General features: G+C 39.4%; 1 protein-coding gene across 3 annotated transcripts in view; it reads left to right on the forward strand.

Annotated features, from left to right (window-relative positions):
- The window catches only part of cdk19 (cyclin-dependent kinase 19), a 55,410-nt gene extending 51,599 nt beyond the window's left edge, over nt 1-3,811 (forward strand). For 2 of the 3 annotated variants that reach the window (XM_047328495.1, XM_035617128.1), the window contains one exon: nt 931-1,202. In XM_047328495.1, coding sequence (XP_047184451.1) covers nt 931-1,056 — 126 coding nt within the window. In that variant the 3' untranslated portion in view covers nt 1,057-1,202. Of the gene's footprint in view, nt 1-930 lie in introns of all 3 variants that reach the window. The other variant, XM_035617126.2, reaches the window with a different exon arrangement.
- Nucleotides 3,812-17,235: the final 13,424 nt, after the last annotated feature.

Consider the following 17,235-nt stretch of genomic DNA (forward strand, 5'->3'; position numbering starts at 1 on the left):
TGGCCCTTAGCTGGGATGTAAACACCCACGTCTACTCCAGCAGAGTCACACAAGATTTTGTATTAATTCATAAAAAATGATTTAATTAAAGCACTAAAAGACAATTGAATGACGCTGCTGATGTAGCTGTTCGGGGAAGAACTAGTTTGGAATAATTTATGTACTGTCACTTTGTTGATTCTGCGACTTTAATATTCAAATGCAGTAGGGTATTTTTCTCTTAAGTGGGGTAGGTTAGTGACATGAAATGGACCTGGACACAAAAAAGTACAGTACTTGTGTAAAAAAAAAATATTTCCTCCATTAAGTAACACTTTGACATTTTGAGAATCTTTGTCATGATTAAGATGTAAAGCTTGATACCACTATTTATTTTTAAACTAAACCCGGAGCTTATGCCAGGATGTTATTATCTTAGCTTAAAGACTAAATGGACTGTATTTATATAGCGCTTTTCTAGTCATATAGACCACTCCAAGCGCTTTGCAGGAAAGTCACATTTCACCCATTCACACACATTCATACAGCACTACTATTTACCGCGCATTTTTCTGTCACAAACATACACTTTCGGAAGAGCCGTCAGAGGCAATTTAGGGTTAAGTGTCTTGCCCAAGGACACAAGGGCATGTGGACGAATGACTATACCTCCTGAGCCACAGCTGCCCCTAGAAACAGAGGGAAACATGTAGCCTGACTCTGTCCCAAGAATCTGTTTCTCCCAACTCATTGTCTCGTGACCCCCTGAGGGCCCCGACCCCAAGTTTGGGAACCACTGCATTAGGTGGCATTGCTCTGTGTTAGCCTCCTCAAAACCTATATGAACTGCTCACACACAATCAGAGTGATATGTTTGGTTTGAAGATGTCAGTTGCATTGAGCTGCTCACTTCTGTGTTTCTCTCCACGCTTCCCTCTGCCTCTCCTTCAGCACTCCGGCTCCCGCCTTGGTTACCAAAGCAATGTCCAAGGTTCCACACAGCCCCAGAGCACCATGGGATACTCTTCGTCATCCCAGCAGAGCTCCCAGTACACCCACCAGACACACGGTTACTGAGGCTCCCGGACACTCCTGAACCAGCAGAGGAGTCTGCTCCTCCTCCTTCAGACAACCCTCAACAACCTCAGCAGACGTCAGGGGATGCCCTCGGCTCCCCCTTCCTGGTCGGACCTCACTCTGTGCATTACATCATTCCAAGTCAGCCATTCTCCTTTTTGACCCTCCCTCAGCTCTGACCTCTTTAATTGCCTTTGTCGGCACTGATACATGAAGGCAAACAAACATAGGAACCAAAAAATGGAGCAAGAAGTTCTGCCTCGTCAGACTGCTGAACCATGTGTAGTAGAACTGAAAGCAATGTAACATAGATGTGAAGGCATCACACACAGACTCAGAACCATGGCATTTATAAACTCAATGCTCCTCACCAGGAAGTACCGCAGCTGTGTTCAAACGTATATGTACATTATATGGCACCTTTTTTTAATATTTGAATTGTTTTCTCGCTTTTTTGCTAGAGTTTTCAAGTTTGTCTTGTTAGTTGATGTCATTTTAAATATTGTTACATATGGAAGCTGTGCAGGTATGAGAATGCCTTTACTGTCATCTTCAGTGTACTATTACCTTGGATAATCAAAAGAAAGGTTTGAGCTAACACTGTCCTCTTTAGAAGGAGAAAAGATACAGATTCAATGTTTCATCACAGAGAAAAATCAGCTCATTTACTGATGCTATTGCAGGGAAATATTAAATGCGCAATTTATCTTAATATTCTTATTATAGGGTTTCTGTATTCAGACCTCTCTTTATCTAGATTTGGATTTTTTTACTGCTCACAGTCCTGTATATTCACTCCACTTCATGTAGGGATCAGAATCATCAGACAGCCGGGCTTCTCTTTCTCTGACCGCCACAGTGTGTGTGTTCTGGAGGTTGGACACCTTTTGTTTGTGGTCAGCATCTCCACAGTGTTTTCTTACTCAACAATGTTAATGTAATTTTTTCTGTGACATGCATATTATTGTAGAACTGAAATACTATCAAGGTTTGTGAACACGAACGTGCACATAAATGTACAGGGCAGCTAACAGTACCCCCCCCCCCCCCCATATGCTTCTTGAGACTGTTACTGCCTGGTTTCAGATTGTTTTTTAAGGTTTTATTGGTATCATTGTTGCCCTGTGTGAGCGTGTGTGCATGTGTGTGTGTGATCTGAATTTTTTTTAATATTGTTTATCGTTTTACCTACTAGAACTGCACTGACCCCCCAAAAAAGAGCTGGAGAATATGTGGACTGAGTTTTGTCACCTCTTCCACCCTGACACTCTGGCAAAGCACTGAGCAGATGTTTCTTAGAGACTCGGGCAAATTCAAAAACAGTGGGTGCGTGTTTTTAATACATGCCAGAAGTCATGTAACTGCACTGCTCCTACAGCAAGTATGCTATTCTAGTTTTATAAACATCTATATGAATGTAAATTGAATTAATCTTTTAGAGACCCTTTAAAATAGTCAGTGGTGGAATGTAACTAAGTACATTTGCGTACTTACAGGAGAAAATTAAGATTTTGGGAAAAGTTAGACTAGAACATTGATGGCTCTCCTTGTCTGTATCCTAAATGTGACGCAGCTGCAGCCAGCTTAGTTTAGCATAATGACTGATAACAGGGGGGGAAAGCTTGCCTGGCTTTGTCTCGAGGTGTCAAGAGCTGACAAGATGTTGTTTTTAGTCTGTACAATAACCTGTAAAAACAGGCCAGCAGCAGGGGATTCCAGGAAGTCACTGCTTCCTGCCAAGAAATAGTCTGGAACGTAATTTGGACCATGGCTAATTTGGCAAATATCCCAAAATAAATTTGAGGAGTTTCTATTACTTGAGTAGTTCCTTTTCATGTTACTATATACTTCTACTCCACTACATTTCGAGTTGCCTACTTTTAATACCACTACATTTAGATAAGAACTTTGGCTGCTTGTCTACCAGCTAATTATCATTTGTAATACAGGAGCATCATTATGTTAAAATGCAAATTTAAAGCTTCTTACCAAGTCATTTTACTGTTTCATTGAACCCTTTCCTCTTATTTTTTCTGAAAATGTTAAAACAATCATTGGTACTATAATAATATTCCAGCCTGTTTCATATGCAAAATTTATTTGTTTCAAGTATTTTCTAAAATCAATTCTTTTTTCAGAAGTTCTAAAACGAGGAAAAGAGAAATAAGAAGATAAAGTTTTTAGGACTCAGCTACAGTCAGAGTTGTATTTTTGGCAACTGTAGCTCCACCACAGCTACAGTCAAATGCTACTGAGATCATGATACACCATAAGTAATACTCCTGTAGTAAACGGGCCACTGTACAGTACTTTTACTTCTAATACTCAATTTTGCTGAAAATAAATATTTACTCTTACTTTTACTCAAGTAAAGGATTTTGATAGGGAAGATGTTTATTTAGCTCAAGTCCACAAAATGAGGTTTGACTCCTACTTCTCTTCCCTTCCACTCCCCGCAGCTTGCTCTATCCTCGCTGATCCGGCCGGATCACGTGTCACAGTGCAGGTTGTATTAAAGAACGCACCCAGTGACTCGACTGTAACTGTAAGCGCCTATGCTCCAGTAAGACGCAGCAGGAGTTGGGGGAAGGGGAGGCTGTGTTTGTCAGATGTGTGGCCAGCACTGGTAAACACTGACATCTTGTGGCTGAAAAGAACTGGACCTTTGTCATTAGTTTAACTCCGATTGCCCAACTAGACATGTTGATGCAAGAGTCAAAGCAGAAAATACAGGACATGCTGTGTTACTATCAAACTGTTGTTGTGACCAGATTTCCATTCTTTTTCACAGATGCTTAAAGCTGTCATCTGCTTTGCTGTTAAAAAGACAATTATTTTCATTATTTGCATCTCGTCACAGAAGTATCATCATAAGGCTTTTGGGGTCATTCAGTGATACTAAGATGAGTGTGATGCCTCAGATTCAGCTGTGCAATATCTTTTCAGTGACTCCTCCTCCGATCTTCTACACTGTGTCTTTCTCTGCAGCGGCCAGGTGGATTTATTACAGTCGATGTTAAGGGTCAGTCACTTTCATCCAAACCGTGTCAGTTCTGCACAACAACACACTTGATGATTTTCGACTTCGCTTTTTAAGGCAAAAACTTTTGAAGCTTGGTGTTTGCAGGAGTCACATCAAATCCCTTCATGAAAATTTGATGTTTCATTCCAAAACAACACATTTGAAAAAAAGTAGATAATTTAAAATAATATTGGAATGCACAAACTGAAAATGATGTATGATGAGCTATAGTACATAATTTGGTCTTTGCTAAGATAAATGACATGCATGTGTATTTGCATAGAGAGTGGAGAAGTGAGATATGATTACGTGGTCAGTCGAGACCCGTTCTGATGCCATCTGTGACCTGACACACACTGTCCACTTGTGATCAAATCACCAGAGATAGATGTCAAGACCAGGTCAGAACTAGCCTGGAACACGTACAAATTCTGTATGTCAGCCTAGGTCAGAACAGGGCCATACGCTGCATTTGGCTTACGTATTAGCAATCATTTCCTATCTAGCCACCTAGTTTGGTCTCCTCTGCCGCTTTTGTTGCCAAGTATTTTTTTACCACGTTAACTGGCTCGTCTGGCTCGGCTAGCTTACAGTAACCAAAAGGAGGATAAAATGAGTGCAAAGTCAGGTGATCATTCAAATTACACATATGATCCATTGTCAGTGTAAAAATATGTATTAGTGCAGCTTTAAAGGTTCGTTGTTTCCACTCTTGTGTAGCTTCAGTCTGGCAGACGCACCCAGGTGGACGCAGACCGTCCAGTCCCATTCAGTGGGGATTGAAACCAGCAGCTACTCAAAGGTTCTCTCCTCCCTCTTGTTTGTGTGCATGAGGTCAAACTGAGCAACAGTGAGGATACAGTCAGACACTTTGTTGTACATGTCCACAAATATTATTGAGCTTGAAGCTCTGCTGGACAAATTACTGTCAAATAACTACTATGCAAAAAACTAAAACAAATCCCAGTCTACAGCTTTCACCTGTGCTTAGGCTTTGGCAATTGACAGGTTTTATTATATTGTGAAGGTGTATTCATTACTTGTGTAATACTGAGTACAGTAGTCCAAGACAGCACTCTCTTGTGTCCTTTTTTCACAGAATTTTAAAATGTACTCAAAATGAACTATTTAAAACAAAAAAAAAAACGTATATATGGATGGTATACAATCATATTTATTATTTCAATACATACATGTAAAATACCTTCTTTTTTAAAAACTTTCCTTTGCCTTAACTATAGTGGCTATAGAGAGAGGCCTCTGTCAGACAAACCAGATGATATTTCTCATTATTTTTGAGTTATTTCATGTCTGTATGCTCACATGAAAGCATGTCTACTTACTGAATGTGTAAATGCCTCCTCAATGTACAGTAGGATGAAGGTGACACTGTTGTTTGCAATCACTTGTCGGCTTCTCATGCTTTGTTTCATGCAGATATTCCACAGAGACACTGTTTCTACAGGAATTATAATGATCCGCGTTTTTCATTTGTGTGGATTGTACCTTTTTCACTTGTTTGTCTTTAAAGATGTCATGGGAAATGTTTTTTGTATGTGTATTTTTTGTATTTTCACGCCTCCTCTGTTCTCTCTTAGGGTCTTTACTATGTAGCATATTGTTATTTACACAATGTGGATGCTAGGAGCTAAACATGTATTTTCCTTCTTCACATCATTGTGTCAAACCTCTGATGACTGCAAACAATATTAGCGGAGGATTATCTCTTTTCTCTTTTGATAGATATTGCCCTCACTCATTACTTAAGCGCAGTTACTTGTATGTTTTGAAATGCTGTACATAAAAACACATTTTAAGAATTTTTCATTGAGATATTGATACAAGAATTGTCTTTTAATGCACTGTTGTTGCTCAAATATTTAGTGGTAAAATTTAAAAAAATAATTTAATGTTTTTTAATGTCTTTTTTTAAAACTAAAGTTTGGCAGTGCTTTGAGAGATAAGGCAGGTAATGCTCCTCTGTATGTGTAGACATGGACGGATATGCATTAGTACACCCATGAAAGAAATGTAGTGTACCTAGGCTAGGTCACTTTCTCCTCTCTCTCGCATTTCCTCCCTTTTGATAGTAATGCATGTGCCTGTCTTTTTCCTTTAGAGAGCAAAAGCACTTATTGCCCCTTCTCTACATTTCGTACAGACAGACTGACACTCCATCTGCAAAGCTCAGTTTTTGCGATGCTTTCAAAGCCCTTCATATTGTTTGGCTGCAAAATGTTGCAAAACACAAAACGTGGTAGTAATGACTATCCCATCAGATCATCTTTTAATAAGCAGTTGTGTCTGACATTTTAATTAAGTGTTCCCAGAAATAAAACAAAACAACAACTGTTATTGGCTGTACGGTGGTGTAGTGGTTAGCACTGTCACCTCACAGCAAGAAGATTCTGGGTTTGAGTCCCGGTTCAAACCAACCAGGGCCTTTCTCTGTAGAGTTTGCATGTTCTCCCCGTGTATGTGTGGGTTCTCTCTGGGTTCTCCGGCTTCCTCCCACAGTCCAAAGACATGCAGAATGGGGTTAGGTTCATTGAAGTCTCTAACTTGACCATAGGTGTGAATGTGAGAGTGAATGGTTGTTTGTCTCTGTATGTGGCCCTGTGATAGGCTGGGACCTGTCCAGGGTGAACCCCCCCTCTCGCCCAATGTTAGCTGGGATTGGCTCCAGCCGCGACCCTTATTTTCCCAAAGCTCCGAGTGATCTGCATCAGCAGATTACCTTGCAGGTTGGGGTGTCTGTCAACTGCTTTTAGCAAACTTTTCCAAATTTCACTGTACAAATGACTGTTAAATGAGAAATAAAAGTCATGTTTATTTATTTTATATCCTCTATATAATAAAAATCTCATGTCTCAATCACATTCATTTATACAGTACCCATTGGGAGTCATGTCGCTCTTGTCCTCTGATATACAGGCGCTCAGTGTGGCTGTTCGTGTTTCACCACTTGATGTCACCCAAGGGTGACAGTTTACTGTGAAGGAGGCAGTGTGGTACTGAGTCCTCAGAAAAAACATGCAAAGTTAAAAATGGACATTTGAATGTTTTATAATTCAAATACTGCAGCTTACATTTCTGCTGAAAGTGTCATGAATGTTAAAAACTCTTTTGAAAGACTTTTTGGGTTTGTTCGACATTATTTTTTTATGCATGGATTTGCCTTCCTTGTATTTGTTTTGTCAAGTTTCCTTTGTTATCCCTTGTGTTTGTTTCATCCTGAATTTGTTATTTCCTGTTTTATTCTGATGTCCATTTCCTTGTGTCTCTGCACTTCCTGTTCTCCTCTTGTAGTTGGTGTCTTGTTTTTCCTGTGTCTCCTGCCCCTGTGATTGTCTGCACCTGTTCCTAATGTGTCTCACCTGTGTTCAATTGGCCCCGCCCACCCTATGTCTATTTAGTCTCTGTCCCTTTGTCTTTGTCAGTTTGTCTGTTGATTTTCTCCCAACCTGGGATCCCTGCCTGATTTGTTACACCTATGTTTATGGTTCCTCTTCTGTCCGGTTCAGTAATGCCAGTGGTTGTTCCTGTTTCTGCACCCGTGGACACTTAGTTGGATTTTGTTTATGTTTTACTTTAGTCACTGTAGTCTGTTTTTTCTTGTTTAATCAAATTTCATTACCTCTCCTGCATTTGGGTCCTGCCTCTCTGGCACAACCTAACAGAAAGTTTTCAAAACAACACCGTACATATTAAAGCTTATATTTGCAAATCAATTGCGACTATATGGATACATTTTTCATAGATTTCACTGCAGCAGTTGTAATGTTTAAATTTATGATCTTTGTTTTAACATCATAGATCAAAATTTTCTTAAGGTACATCTGTTCAGGATACATTGTATATAAAATCATACACACATACAATATAGATTATGTAAACAATATACTGTTTCGCAGTGTGGCATAAGAAGATTGATCCATTCTTTGATTGGAATAAAATGGCATTCTAGTCCAGTCATTACATATCTGCATTTGAACATAATGAAAAAGATAACTTACAAGAAGGGTCACCCATCAGTTCACCCAAACTGGAAAAAAAAATTAATAAAATTGAGCATGGAGGTTAATTTTTGCCCTCAGGAAATTGAATCTCAACTCAAGGTCCACTTGTTTGCTAAATGTGGAAGAGATTATAACCTCTGTCTTTCTTCAAAGATGGTCTCTCGATGTAAATATCCTTCTTGACTTGTCTTCAGCCATCGACAACTGAGGTGAATTTCATTCATAATAATGGAATCTTTTGAAAAAACCCAAATCAGTTTTGAGAAACACTGTTACTTTGAAATTTCCACAGACAATGTGGCTGACACTTTTGTCTAAAGTTACTTATGATAAGTGCATTCAACCCAAAAATTCTAACATCTTTCCCATTATAAAAACAGCACATGTTTTGCTTGTTAGCTAGAATTACATGGATGCTGTTCATAGAAAACCATGTTGTTGTTTACTTGTTAGTTTTTTAATAAAGTCAGTAAACCTCTGACATATGTTATGTGGGCAAAACAAACTCATTGCAGGGATCATTCATCCATTCATGAATGGACATCTATTGACATGGTGTTGTCTTTTTTGTTTAAGCACTAATGGATACTACTGTTTGTAAGATGCACTGTTAAAGTCATGAAACCTGAAAAACATTTTTTAGTCTGATTTGCAGAATTAACGTTCTGACCCTGTTCTGTTATAGGATCACACACACTTGTTATTGAATATCTGGATGATTGGAGCACTTATATTCACTATCAACACATTCCACAAGATGCGTCAGGTAAACGCTACAAGCAGCTTTACATTCTTTATGGGCTGGTGGTGTGACAAGTGAAACCAGTGCAGACAAGCTGAGACTTGGCATCAGCCTGGAGAGTTCTGGCAGAAGCTGCCACCACCTGAAGGAAACGTATGACTCAGAGAGAGAGCAGTGGAATGTATTAATGCAAATGATCCCATCTCCTTCTCTGACTCTAAATGCTGTTGGTCAGGTCAGCTACTGAGGAACAGGCTTGTAACATATGTCACCAACATAAGTCACTTATGCGCCTCTGGAATCTCTGTGTCTGAATATGTAAACTGCAACTGTCGATGAGCACAGGCGAAGCTCCACAATCCTGACCTGAAGAAATGCTCTGTTCTGATTAGAATCTGATTGATTTTATCTATAATACTGTACAGTTCCATCAGTGCCTACATGCAGCTACATGTGACCATGATGAACATGATGTGACACAGCATGAGAGGGCCCGGGTGTATTCATAGCATGATGTTCCCACAACATTCCCTGACAGGACAGAAGCATGATGAATACACGACTGACACACTATAGTATGACATTAAACAAAATAATAGAGCTAAACATAAAGTTCAGTCGACCCATATAATAATAAATGAAGAGTAAGATCCCGACAACATGACAGGATGAGGTGGGCAATATTCTTATGGTCAACAAATCCCATAAAAAGACAACAACATGTCAGCTCATCTCTACTTTTACTATGTTCCAAGAATCCTCTTGGCTTGGAGTGCCACAGACAGGCTGAGTTGGAAACATTTGCCATAAATAGTGCATATGTGGATTAAAACACATTTGATTCTCTTGTGGATACTTATGGCAGTATGTGTGTATGTCTGAGTCAAATTACACTGCAGTGTGTCTGTTCATGGTGAGGAAGAAACATGTTTCATCTGTTGCAACAGTTGCAACACTGCTCGTTTAAGTAGATTTTAGAATATAATAGAATAGAATAGATCTTTATGTCGTTGAAAGTCTGTTGGCAGCTCTTCAGTGTGCAGCTGTAAAACTGAAGAGCTGCCAACTCTATGGCAGAGATGAATAAGACCTATATGTCCAATCTAAGTACAAAGTCCACTAATTTCTGTGAAGTTTAAGATACAATTTAAACTCTGACATAAAGGAACAACTACTGTCTGTCCTCACTTTGTCAAAATCCCTAACTGAAGCAAGTCCATTCACTTAGTGTACATACACAGGTGTAGTTGTACTTTGAAGGTTCACTCCAAAAACTTCTCGGCTAAGGAACAAACCAACCCTAGCCCCAATGTTGGCCGGGGGATCTATGGGGCAGAACAATCACTGGGTTAAATGTAACATATAATATATGACAGGTTCTTTTTGTTTGAGTTCAGATGTCTCTCCGAGAGATTTGTGCCTCAACCTCAGTACAATGAACTTTCACACCATTAGACAAAAATCATCTCCTCAGAAAATCAATGTCTCCAATATATAGAACAATCTATAGACCTCACCTTACATTTTCCTTGGAACTACTTTCTTTTGAAATAAATGTTCCTATGAAAACTGTTCACAATGCTGTGAACAGTTTTGTGTTGCTGTCACTTTTTGGCTGCTCCTGTAAGGGGTCGCCACAGCAGATCATCATCCACATATTTGTTATCTATCGTTTTTTGATGTTGTTGTTTTTTTTACAAAAGATGTCCTTCATTAATCAGTTTGAGTTCTGGGGAACTGCAGGTCGAACCGTCAACTCAAAGACCAACACCCAACCTCCACCACCTGAGCCACAGCCTCCCTGATACAGTGACCACAGAAAATATTTCTGGAAATACATGTTGCTGCTGAATATTGAATGTTGTAAGACCCAGAAACTAAATTAATTTTACCTCCACTGTATTTTAGTGTAGGTAGCAAAGGAGGTCTCACAACTTGACTGTATGAAACCACTGGAGGTATGTGAGAAGATATGTTGAAAAAGCTTAACCTTCTTCCTCCAGCTAATCCAAAAATATAAGTAAGAGGAGCAGCCATATAACCGTCCATGGTGTAACATAACCAGCTTTGCAAATGCATTGATCATGGAGGCAGTTTGTGCATTTCATTGGTGAATTATGTTGAAAAGGAGGAACTTGACTATGGATGATTTCCTTGCTCAGGTGCAGAAGCGTGAAGAGTGTTTGTGCTTTCACCAGCCCAGCTGAGATGGGACACTACGGCATCAGACCGAATATAATATTTAAAGCTGCGATGTTAAACAATCAATCACCTCATGATACAAGTCATTGTTTACTGCTATGTGTAACACCCTGAAATTATTGGAGTTGGAATTAAAGGGTTTGCCTTTTTTAAGAGAAATAAGTAATTGATAGAAAAAAAATATTCTCCTTAGTTCCACTATAACGCGGATTTTATTGGTTGCTTGCTCCATCATTATTTAAAGGACTCTATGTACATGTCCTATGTTGTGTCCTTAATAACTATGGACTGACTCAGCATGTGACGGAGCCCACGCACAACAAAGGTCACACTGGACCTAATCATGTCCAAGGGTGTGAATATGTCTGAGGTTGTGGTGATTGATGTTGCCCTCTCTGACCATTCCTGTGTTTTCTTTATAGTGCTTTCTCTGTGCAGACGAAAAGTAATCACAAAACAGTATATCACCAAAAATACCAGTGAAATATTTATTCAGGCTCTCTCCTCCACACCCATCCTCACTGGGGACTCAGTAAATGAGCTTGTTGATAACTTCAATGTTAAAATTACAAATGTTATTGATGCCATTACATCCGTTAAGGTGAAAGTGGTCTCTGGTAAAAAAATCTCCATGGAGAAATGCCACGTTGGTACGAACAGAAAAAAGAGAGTGTCGAAAAGCTGAATGCAGGTGGCCAAAAACAAATCTCCATGTCCACTATGACATCTATCAAGAAAGGGCCTGCAATGAATTTGCCTCTTTCTTCACTGGCAAAATTCAGAAAAATAAGGCAGGCAGTCAGTGCCTCCACATCAGGTGCAGGACATGTGTTGTCCGTGTGTCCACTTAAAATCAATTTAATTACGATGACAAAATTTTTTCCGATCAACCATAAAAACTTGGAGGACATTACACAACATCTAAAATCATCCTCCTGTTGACTTAATATTCTGCTAACAATTCAAACTGCATGGCCTAGGATCTTCCACAGATCTCTTCTCTCAGGTGTCTTCCCACGGGCCCTGAAAACTGCTGTTATCAAGTCACTCTTGAAAAATAACAATTTGGACACTTCTCTAATGAACAAGTAAAGGCCTATATCAAAACTCCCATTTCTGAGCAAAGTCATTGAAAAAGCTGTTTTTAAGCAGCTGAACAACTTCATGACAATAAACAACTGTTTCGATGTCTTACAGTCTGGGTTTAGACCACACCATAGCACTGAGATGGCGCTTGTTAAGGTCTTCAATGACATCCACTTAAACATAGACAATGGCAAAATTTCAGTCTTGATTTTACTGGATCTCAGTGCTGCATTTGATACACAGTCGATCACAACATATTACTAGACCGACTGGAAAACTGGGTGGGACTCTCTGGCACAGTATTAAACTGGTTTGCATCCTTTTTGAAAGACAGGGACTACTTTGCGACTATAGGTAACAACACTTCTGAGTGGGCAAAAATTACATGTGGAGTTCCCCAAGGCTCCATTCATGGGCCTCTTCTGTTCAACATTTACCTGCTCCCACTGGCTCAGATCAAGGAAAACAACAATATATTACCATAATTATGCACACGACACACACATTTATATAACAATATCACCTGGGGACTATGGACCAATACAAGCACTGAGTAAATGCATTGAGGAATTTAATGACTGGATGCATCAGAATTTTCTCCAAATAAACAAAGGAAAAACTACAATAATTGTTTTTGGAGCCAAGGAAGAACGATTTCAAGTTAGCACCCAGCTTTAAACGGTAATGTTAAAAAGCATAAACCAAGATAGAAATCTGGGTCTAGTCATGGACTGAACTTCAACAGCCATATTAAAACAATTACGAAGTCAGCCTACTATCACCTAATGAATCTATCAAGGCTTAAAGCACTTATGTCTCAGCAGGATTTGGAAAAAACCTGTCCATGCATTCATCTTCAGCAGACTCGACTACTGTAACAGTGTCCTTACAGGTCTCCATAAAAAGTCAATCAGACAGCTGCAGTTAATTCAGAACGCCGCTGCTTGATTCCTCACCAAGACCAAAAAAAGTATCATATCATATCATATCATATTTCTCCAGTCCTCAGATCTTTACACTGGTTTTCCTGTTGGTCAAAGGATTGACTTCAAAATACTACTGTTGGTTTACACTGCAGCACTGAATGGTTTAGGGCCAAAATACATTACTGATCTTCTGCTTGGCTATGAACCATCCAGACCTCTCAGATCTTCTGGGACAGGTCTGCTTTCTGTCCCCAGAGTCAGAACTAAACATGGAGAGGCAGCATTCAGTTTCTATGCTCCACATATCTGGAACAAACTCCCCAAAAACTGCAGGTCTGCAGCAACTCTGTTCTTTCAAATCAAATCTGAAGACTTTTCTGTTTGCTGCTGCCTTTCAGTAAATAGTATCTATGCGTTTCTCATGATCTTCTGTAGGGGGACGTGCCAGAACAAATTTGAGAACCACTTAATTAGGCAAAGCAGTGCTTCAAGTCCGATGTCAACCTCAGTAATACTAACACAAACATGCAGGAAATACAGCTTTGACTAAAACATACAATGTGAACCTCATGAGTGCCGGATAAAAAGTCAGTGGCCTTCCTCCTTTGGGGACAAATCATTTCTGTACCAAACTGTGTTAATCTGCAGTGCATTTAGACAGTATTCCAACTCCTTCACATTTGGTTATGTTGCAGCTTTATGCGTAAATTTAAAAAAACTAAGTAACAGAAGTGACCAAGAACCTGATGGTCACTGGCTGATATCCAAAGATATTGTGTGGAGATGGGAGAAACTTCCAGAATTCTCATACACCTTCTTCAGTGATTTTTCCTCAGTGATCAGCCTAATAGCAGCCATTTCAGCTGTGTTACAACACTGTGTCCTTTCTTTTTACTTTAGTTCTAGTGAGAAAGTGCTGGGCCCATCTATACAGTGTCAGTTTGACCTTAAGGGTAGGAGAACTGCGCCTGGAGCTCCGCCATCACACCACTCACTCCCAGTCCGCTCTCAGAGCAGCCTCCAACCACAACTTGATGCTCACACTCCACATACCTTGACATTTTCGATTACCTATCAGTTATAAACTCTCCACTCTGCTCAAAACAGGCCCAGACCAGTCGTCATTGGTTATATCCCATTGAGTTCAATATAGTTCAACTCCTACAATATTTATGTATATATTCAAATGTACAATAGTTTATTTTGTTAAATGATAAGTTGATCTAATATCTTGATATCATTTTATTCACTGCTTTCTTTATTCTGCAAGTTTTCATGAAACTATGCAGCTCCTCCTCCCTGTAGCTAACTCGTCATTTAGTCAGATGAAAACTTAAAGTTTTCAATTTGCCTTTCTTTTTCCAGGATGGGTAAGGTATTTTACAATTGTGCTACAGTCCTAAGCAATGCTTAGTTAAGGAAATTAATAATAAGGAATGAATAATAATAATAATAATAATAATAATAATAATAATAATACATCACATTTATATAACGCTTTTCCTAATGCACAAAGACGCTTTACAACAAATCAAAACAAAACAAAACAAAACAAAACAAAAGATTTAGGTTTAGAGGTTAAAAGCAGGAATGAAGAAGTGTGTTTTGAGGGCTGTCTTGAAGGACGGAAGAGTGTTGGCATTGTGGATATGGCTGGAAAGGGCATTCCAGAGGAAGGGGGCGGCTGCAGCAAAGGCTCTGTCGCCCCAGGGGCCTGTACTACGAAGCAAGGTTACTGGCTTACCATGGTAAGTTCAGAGGTGCGGTCGAATTGTCCTTCATTTCAACTATTCCTTGACCTCAGTGGAAAGCGTCATGAGGTCAAGGAAGGTGTAAAAGAGAACTCATTTGACTTAGGAAAATCTGACAGCGGTGCTCAGAGAATCCGACTCAACTTTCACTCTACTACGTCATTATGCAATGGCGGATGTTATCGATATGCGTCTCCCCCATGGTGAAACTACAAATTTCCAAAGATGGACTACAAAAAACCATCCAGTATGTTTCAGCGTGTTTTACCACCGTATAATCTGTAGAATATCTACTAGATTAGACTGTACTTTTGTCTTTCTGAGGTTTTGAATAAGATGCCTTCTTTCTTGCTCATATTTTTGACAGTGCATAACATGCCTAATGATGAACATGAGTCTGTTCTTCGTGGTTAACTCTGTGTTTACCTGTATAAGCCCCATCCATGCTCACCAAAACCCAATCGGTGTTGGCGTAATGAATGAGAGGGGATCACTCCGCAGGGGAGGGAGTTTAGAGAACGTCAGAATCCACGGGGACCCCGATGATGCTCTTTATGAAAGATATATTTATTATCTTTGACAACTTTCAGGTCTCTGACTCCCTCACTCTGTCCCGCAGGGGACACATTTATGTTTTCCATCGGTGATACTCATCATGTTATCAATAATACTGTATGATGTGCAGTTCGCAGGCTGGATGCGTTAGTCACTTTTCCTGGCCATTTCAATGTTCTCAGGGCCACATGCAGAACATATATTTTCTAAAGGATTCCCATAATGATTTGTACTGTTGACTATTATTCTGCTTGTGCTCTGACTCTGACTATTGCACACATACTGTATCCCCTGAAGCCCCTATAGGAGAACATAAGGAGTATTATGAATCTGAAATGATTTCATAGCTTCAATGTTCAAGTATCATATCCTATTTAAACTGACATGATTACTTTGTTATATTCTATGTATTTTTAATATTCAGGACACATACACATTAGGTGGTGGATTTAGTTTTTTTTAAATGGAAACTCAATAGTTTTCCCCTGAACTATAAGACATGTGATTTTAATTAAACCAGGTCATCAAAACAATTGATATGATATTACCATTTTACCACCAGGATCAAAACTGATTGTCCCTCACCTCATCCATCATGAGCCTTCATTTATTATTTGCTCTGACCAACTGATCTGCCTGTGGAAATGTTGCAGGAGGTTTTCTCTTCTTCTTTCTCTTCTTTTAACAAATCACAAGGTTTTTGTAAATGTAGACATATCACATCTATACTCCGAACTAATGATGAGCACTATTATAGATTTTCTTGGTTGCTTAAACATTTTTGTCGACATCACATTTTTAACATTAACACAAGCTGAGACAGAAGCAAACTGTCCAATATGACTCACAAAACATTAAACACCACGTTCAACAAAAACATGTCCCTCAAACACCACAACTTGAGGTCAAAGGTGATCGGGGGGTGAGTGAGGGGAGACAGGCCATGGCTAGGGTGGAGGGGATGGGGTTCAAGATACAGGTTGAAGTTTTCGTGCCAGTGAGTCTGGAGGATAGGTCCGATGCAGTGATTTCAGTGAAGGAGGAGAGTTGGTGAATGGGAGGTGGTGATGGAGGTGTTGGTCAGTTGGCTGTGTATAATGTCAATTTTTGTTTGTGTCATGATTCTGCCCCCGTGAAGGAACTCTGAACTCATTTTTTTGTGATTTATTTATTTGATTTCCATTCCTTGTGTATCTGTTAAGATTGTATCTTCCTAGTGTGTCCTTGCTCAAGTTAATTTACTTTTGTTAATCCTTTTTTCTTGTTTCTAGAGTTGTTGTGGCCTTTTCCTGTTTTACTTTGTAGCCTCTTTCCTTGGGTTACTTCACTTCCTTTTCCTGTGTCTTGGTTCTGTTCACTTTACTTTTTCTGCCTCCTGCCCCTGTGATTGTCTGCACCTTCGTAATGTTTCCACCGGTTTGCCCCGCCCACCTTGTTTCTATTCAGTCTCTGCGCTTCCCTTTGTCAGTTTGTCAGTTTGTCTGTTGATTCTCCCTGTTACCTGTTTGTTACCTGTCCAGTTTCTACCTGTTTCCAGAAAGTTTGTTTCAGTCTGTGTATATGTTACATCTGTTTCTAAACCCGTGGACACCCTTAGTTTGTTTTGCCTATAAAATGTGGCTTTTCCATCAGTAATATAAATATATATAGATATATAATAAATATTAAGGTGATACTGAAGTGGAATCAACAGTTCTCTTTATTATCTCAGTGTTCTGTCTTCTAGTGGATCTGATGTTGATTACATTCATAGTCATTTATTGCAGTCTAGTAGCCTCGGTAGTACTCTGAGCCTATTAATCATTTTTTTGGTCATTTTCGTAGGTGTGACCATGTCCTGTTGAAAAGCAGAGGGGGGGCAGCAAATAGCTATAGC

The sequence above is a fragment of the Scophthalmus maximus genome, chromosome 18, assembly GCF_022379125.1.
Source record: "Scophthalmus maximus strain ysfricsl-2021 chromosome 18, ASM2237912v1, whole genome shotgun sequence".
Classification (NCBI taxonomy): Eukaryota; Metazoa; Chordata; class Actinopteri; order Pleuronectiformes; family Scophthalmidae; genus Scophthalmus; species Scophthalmus maximus.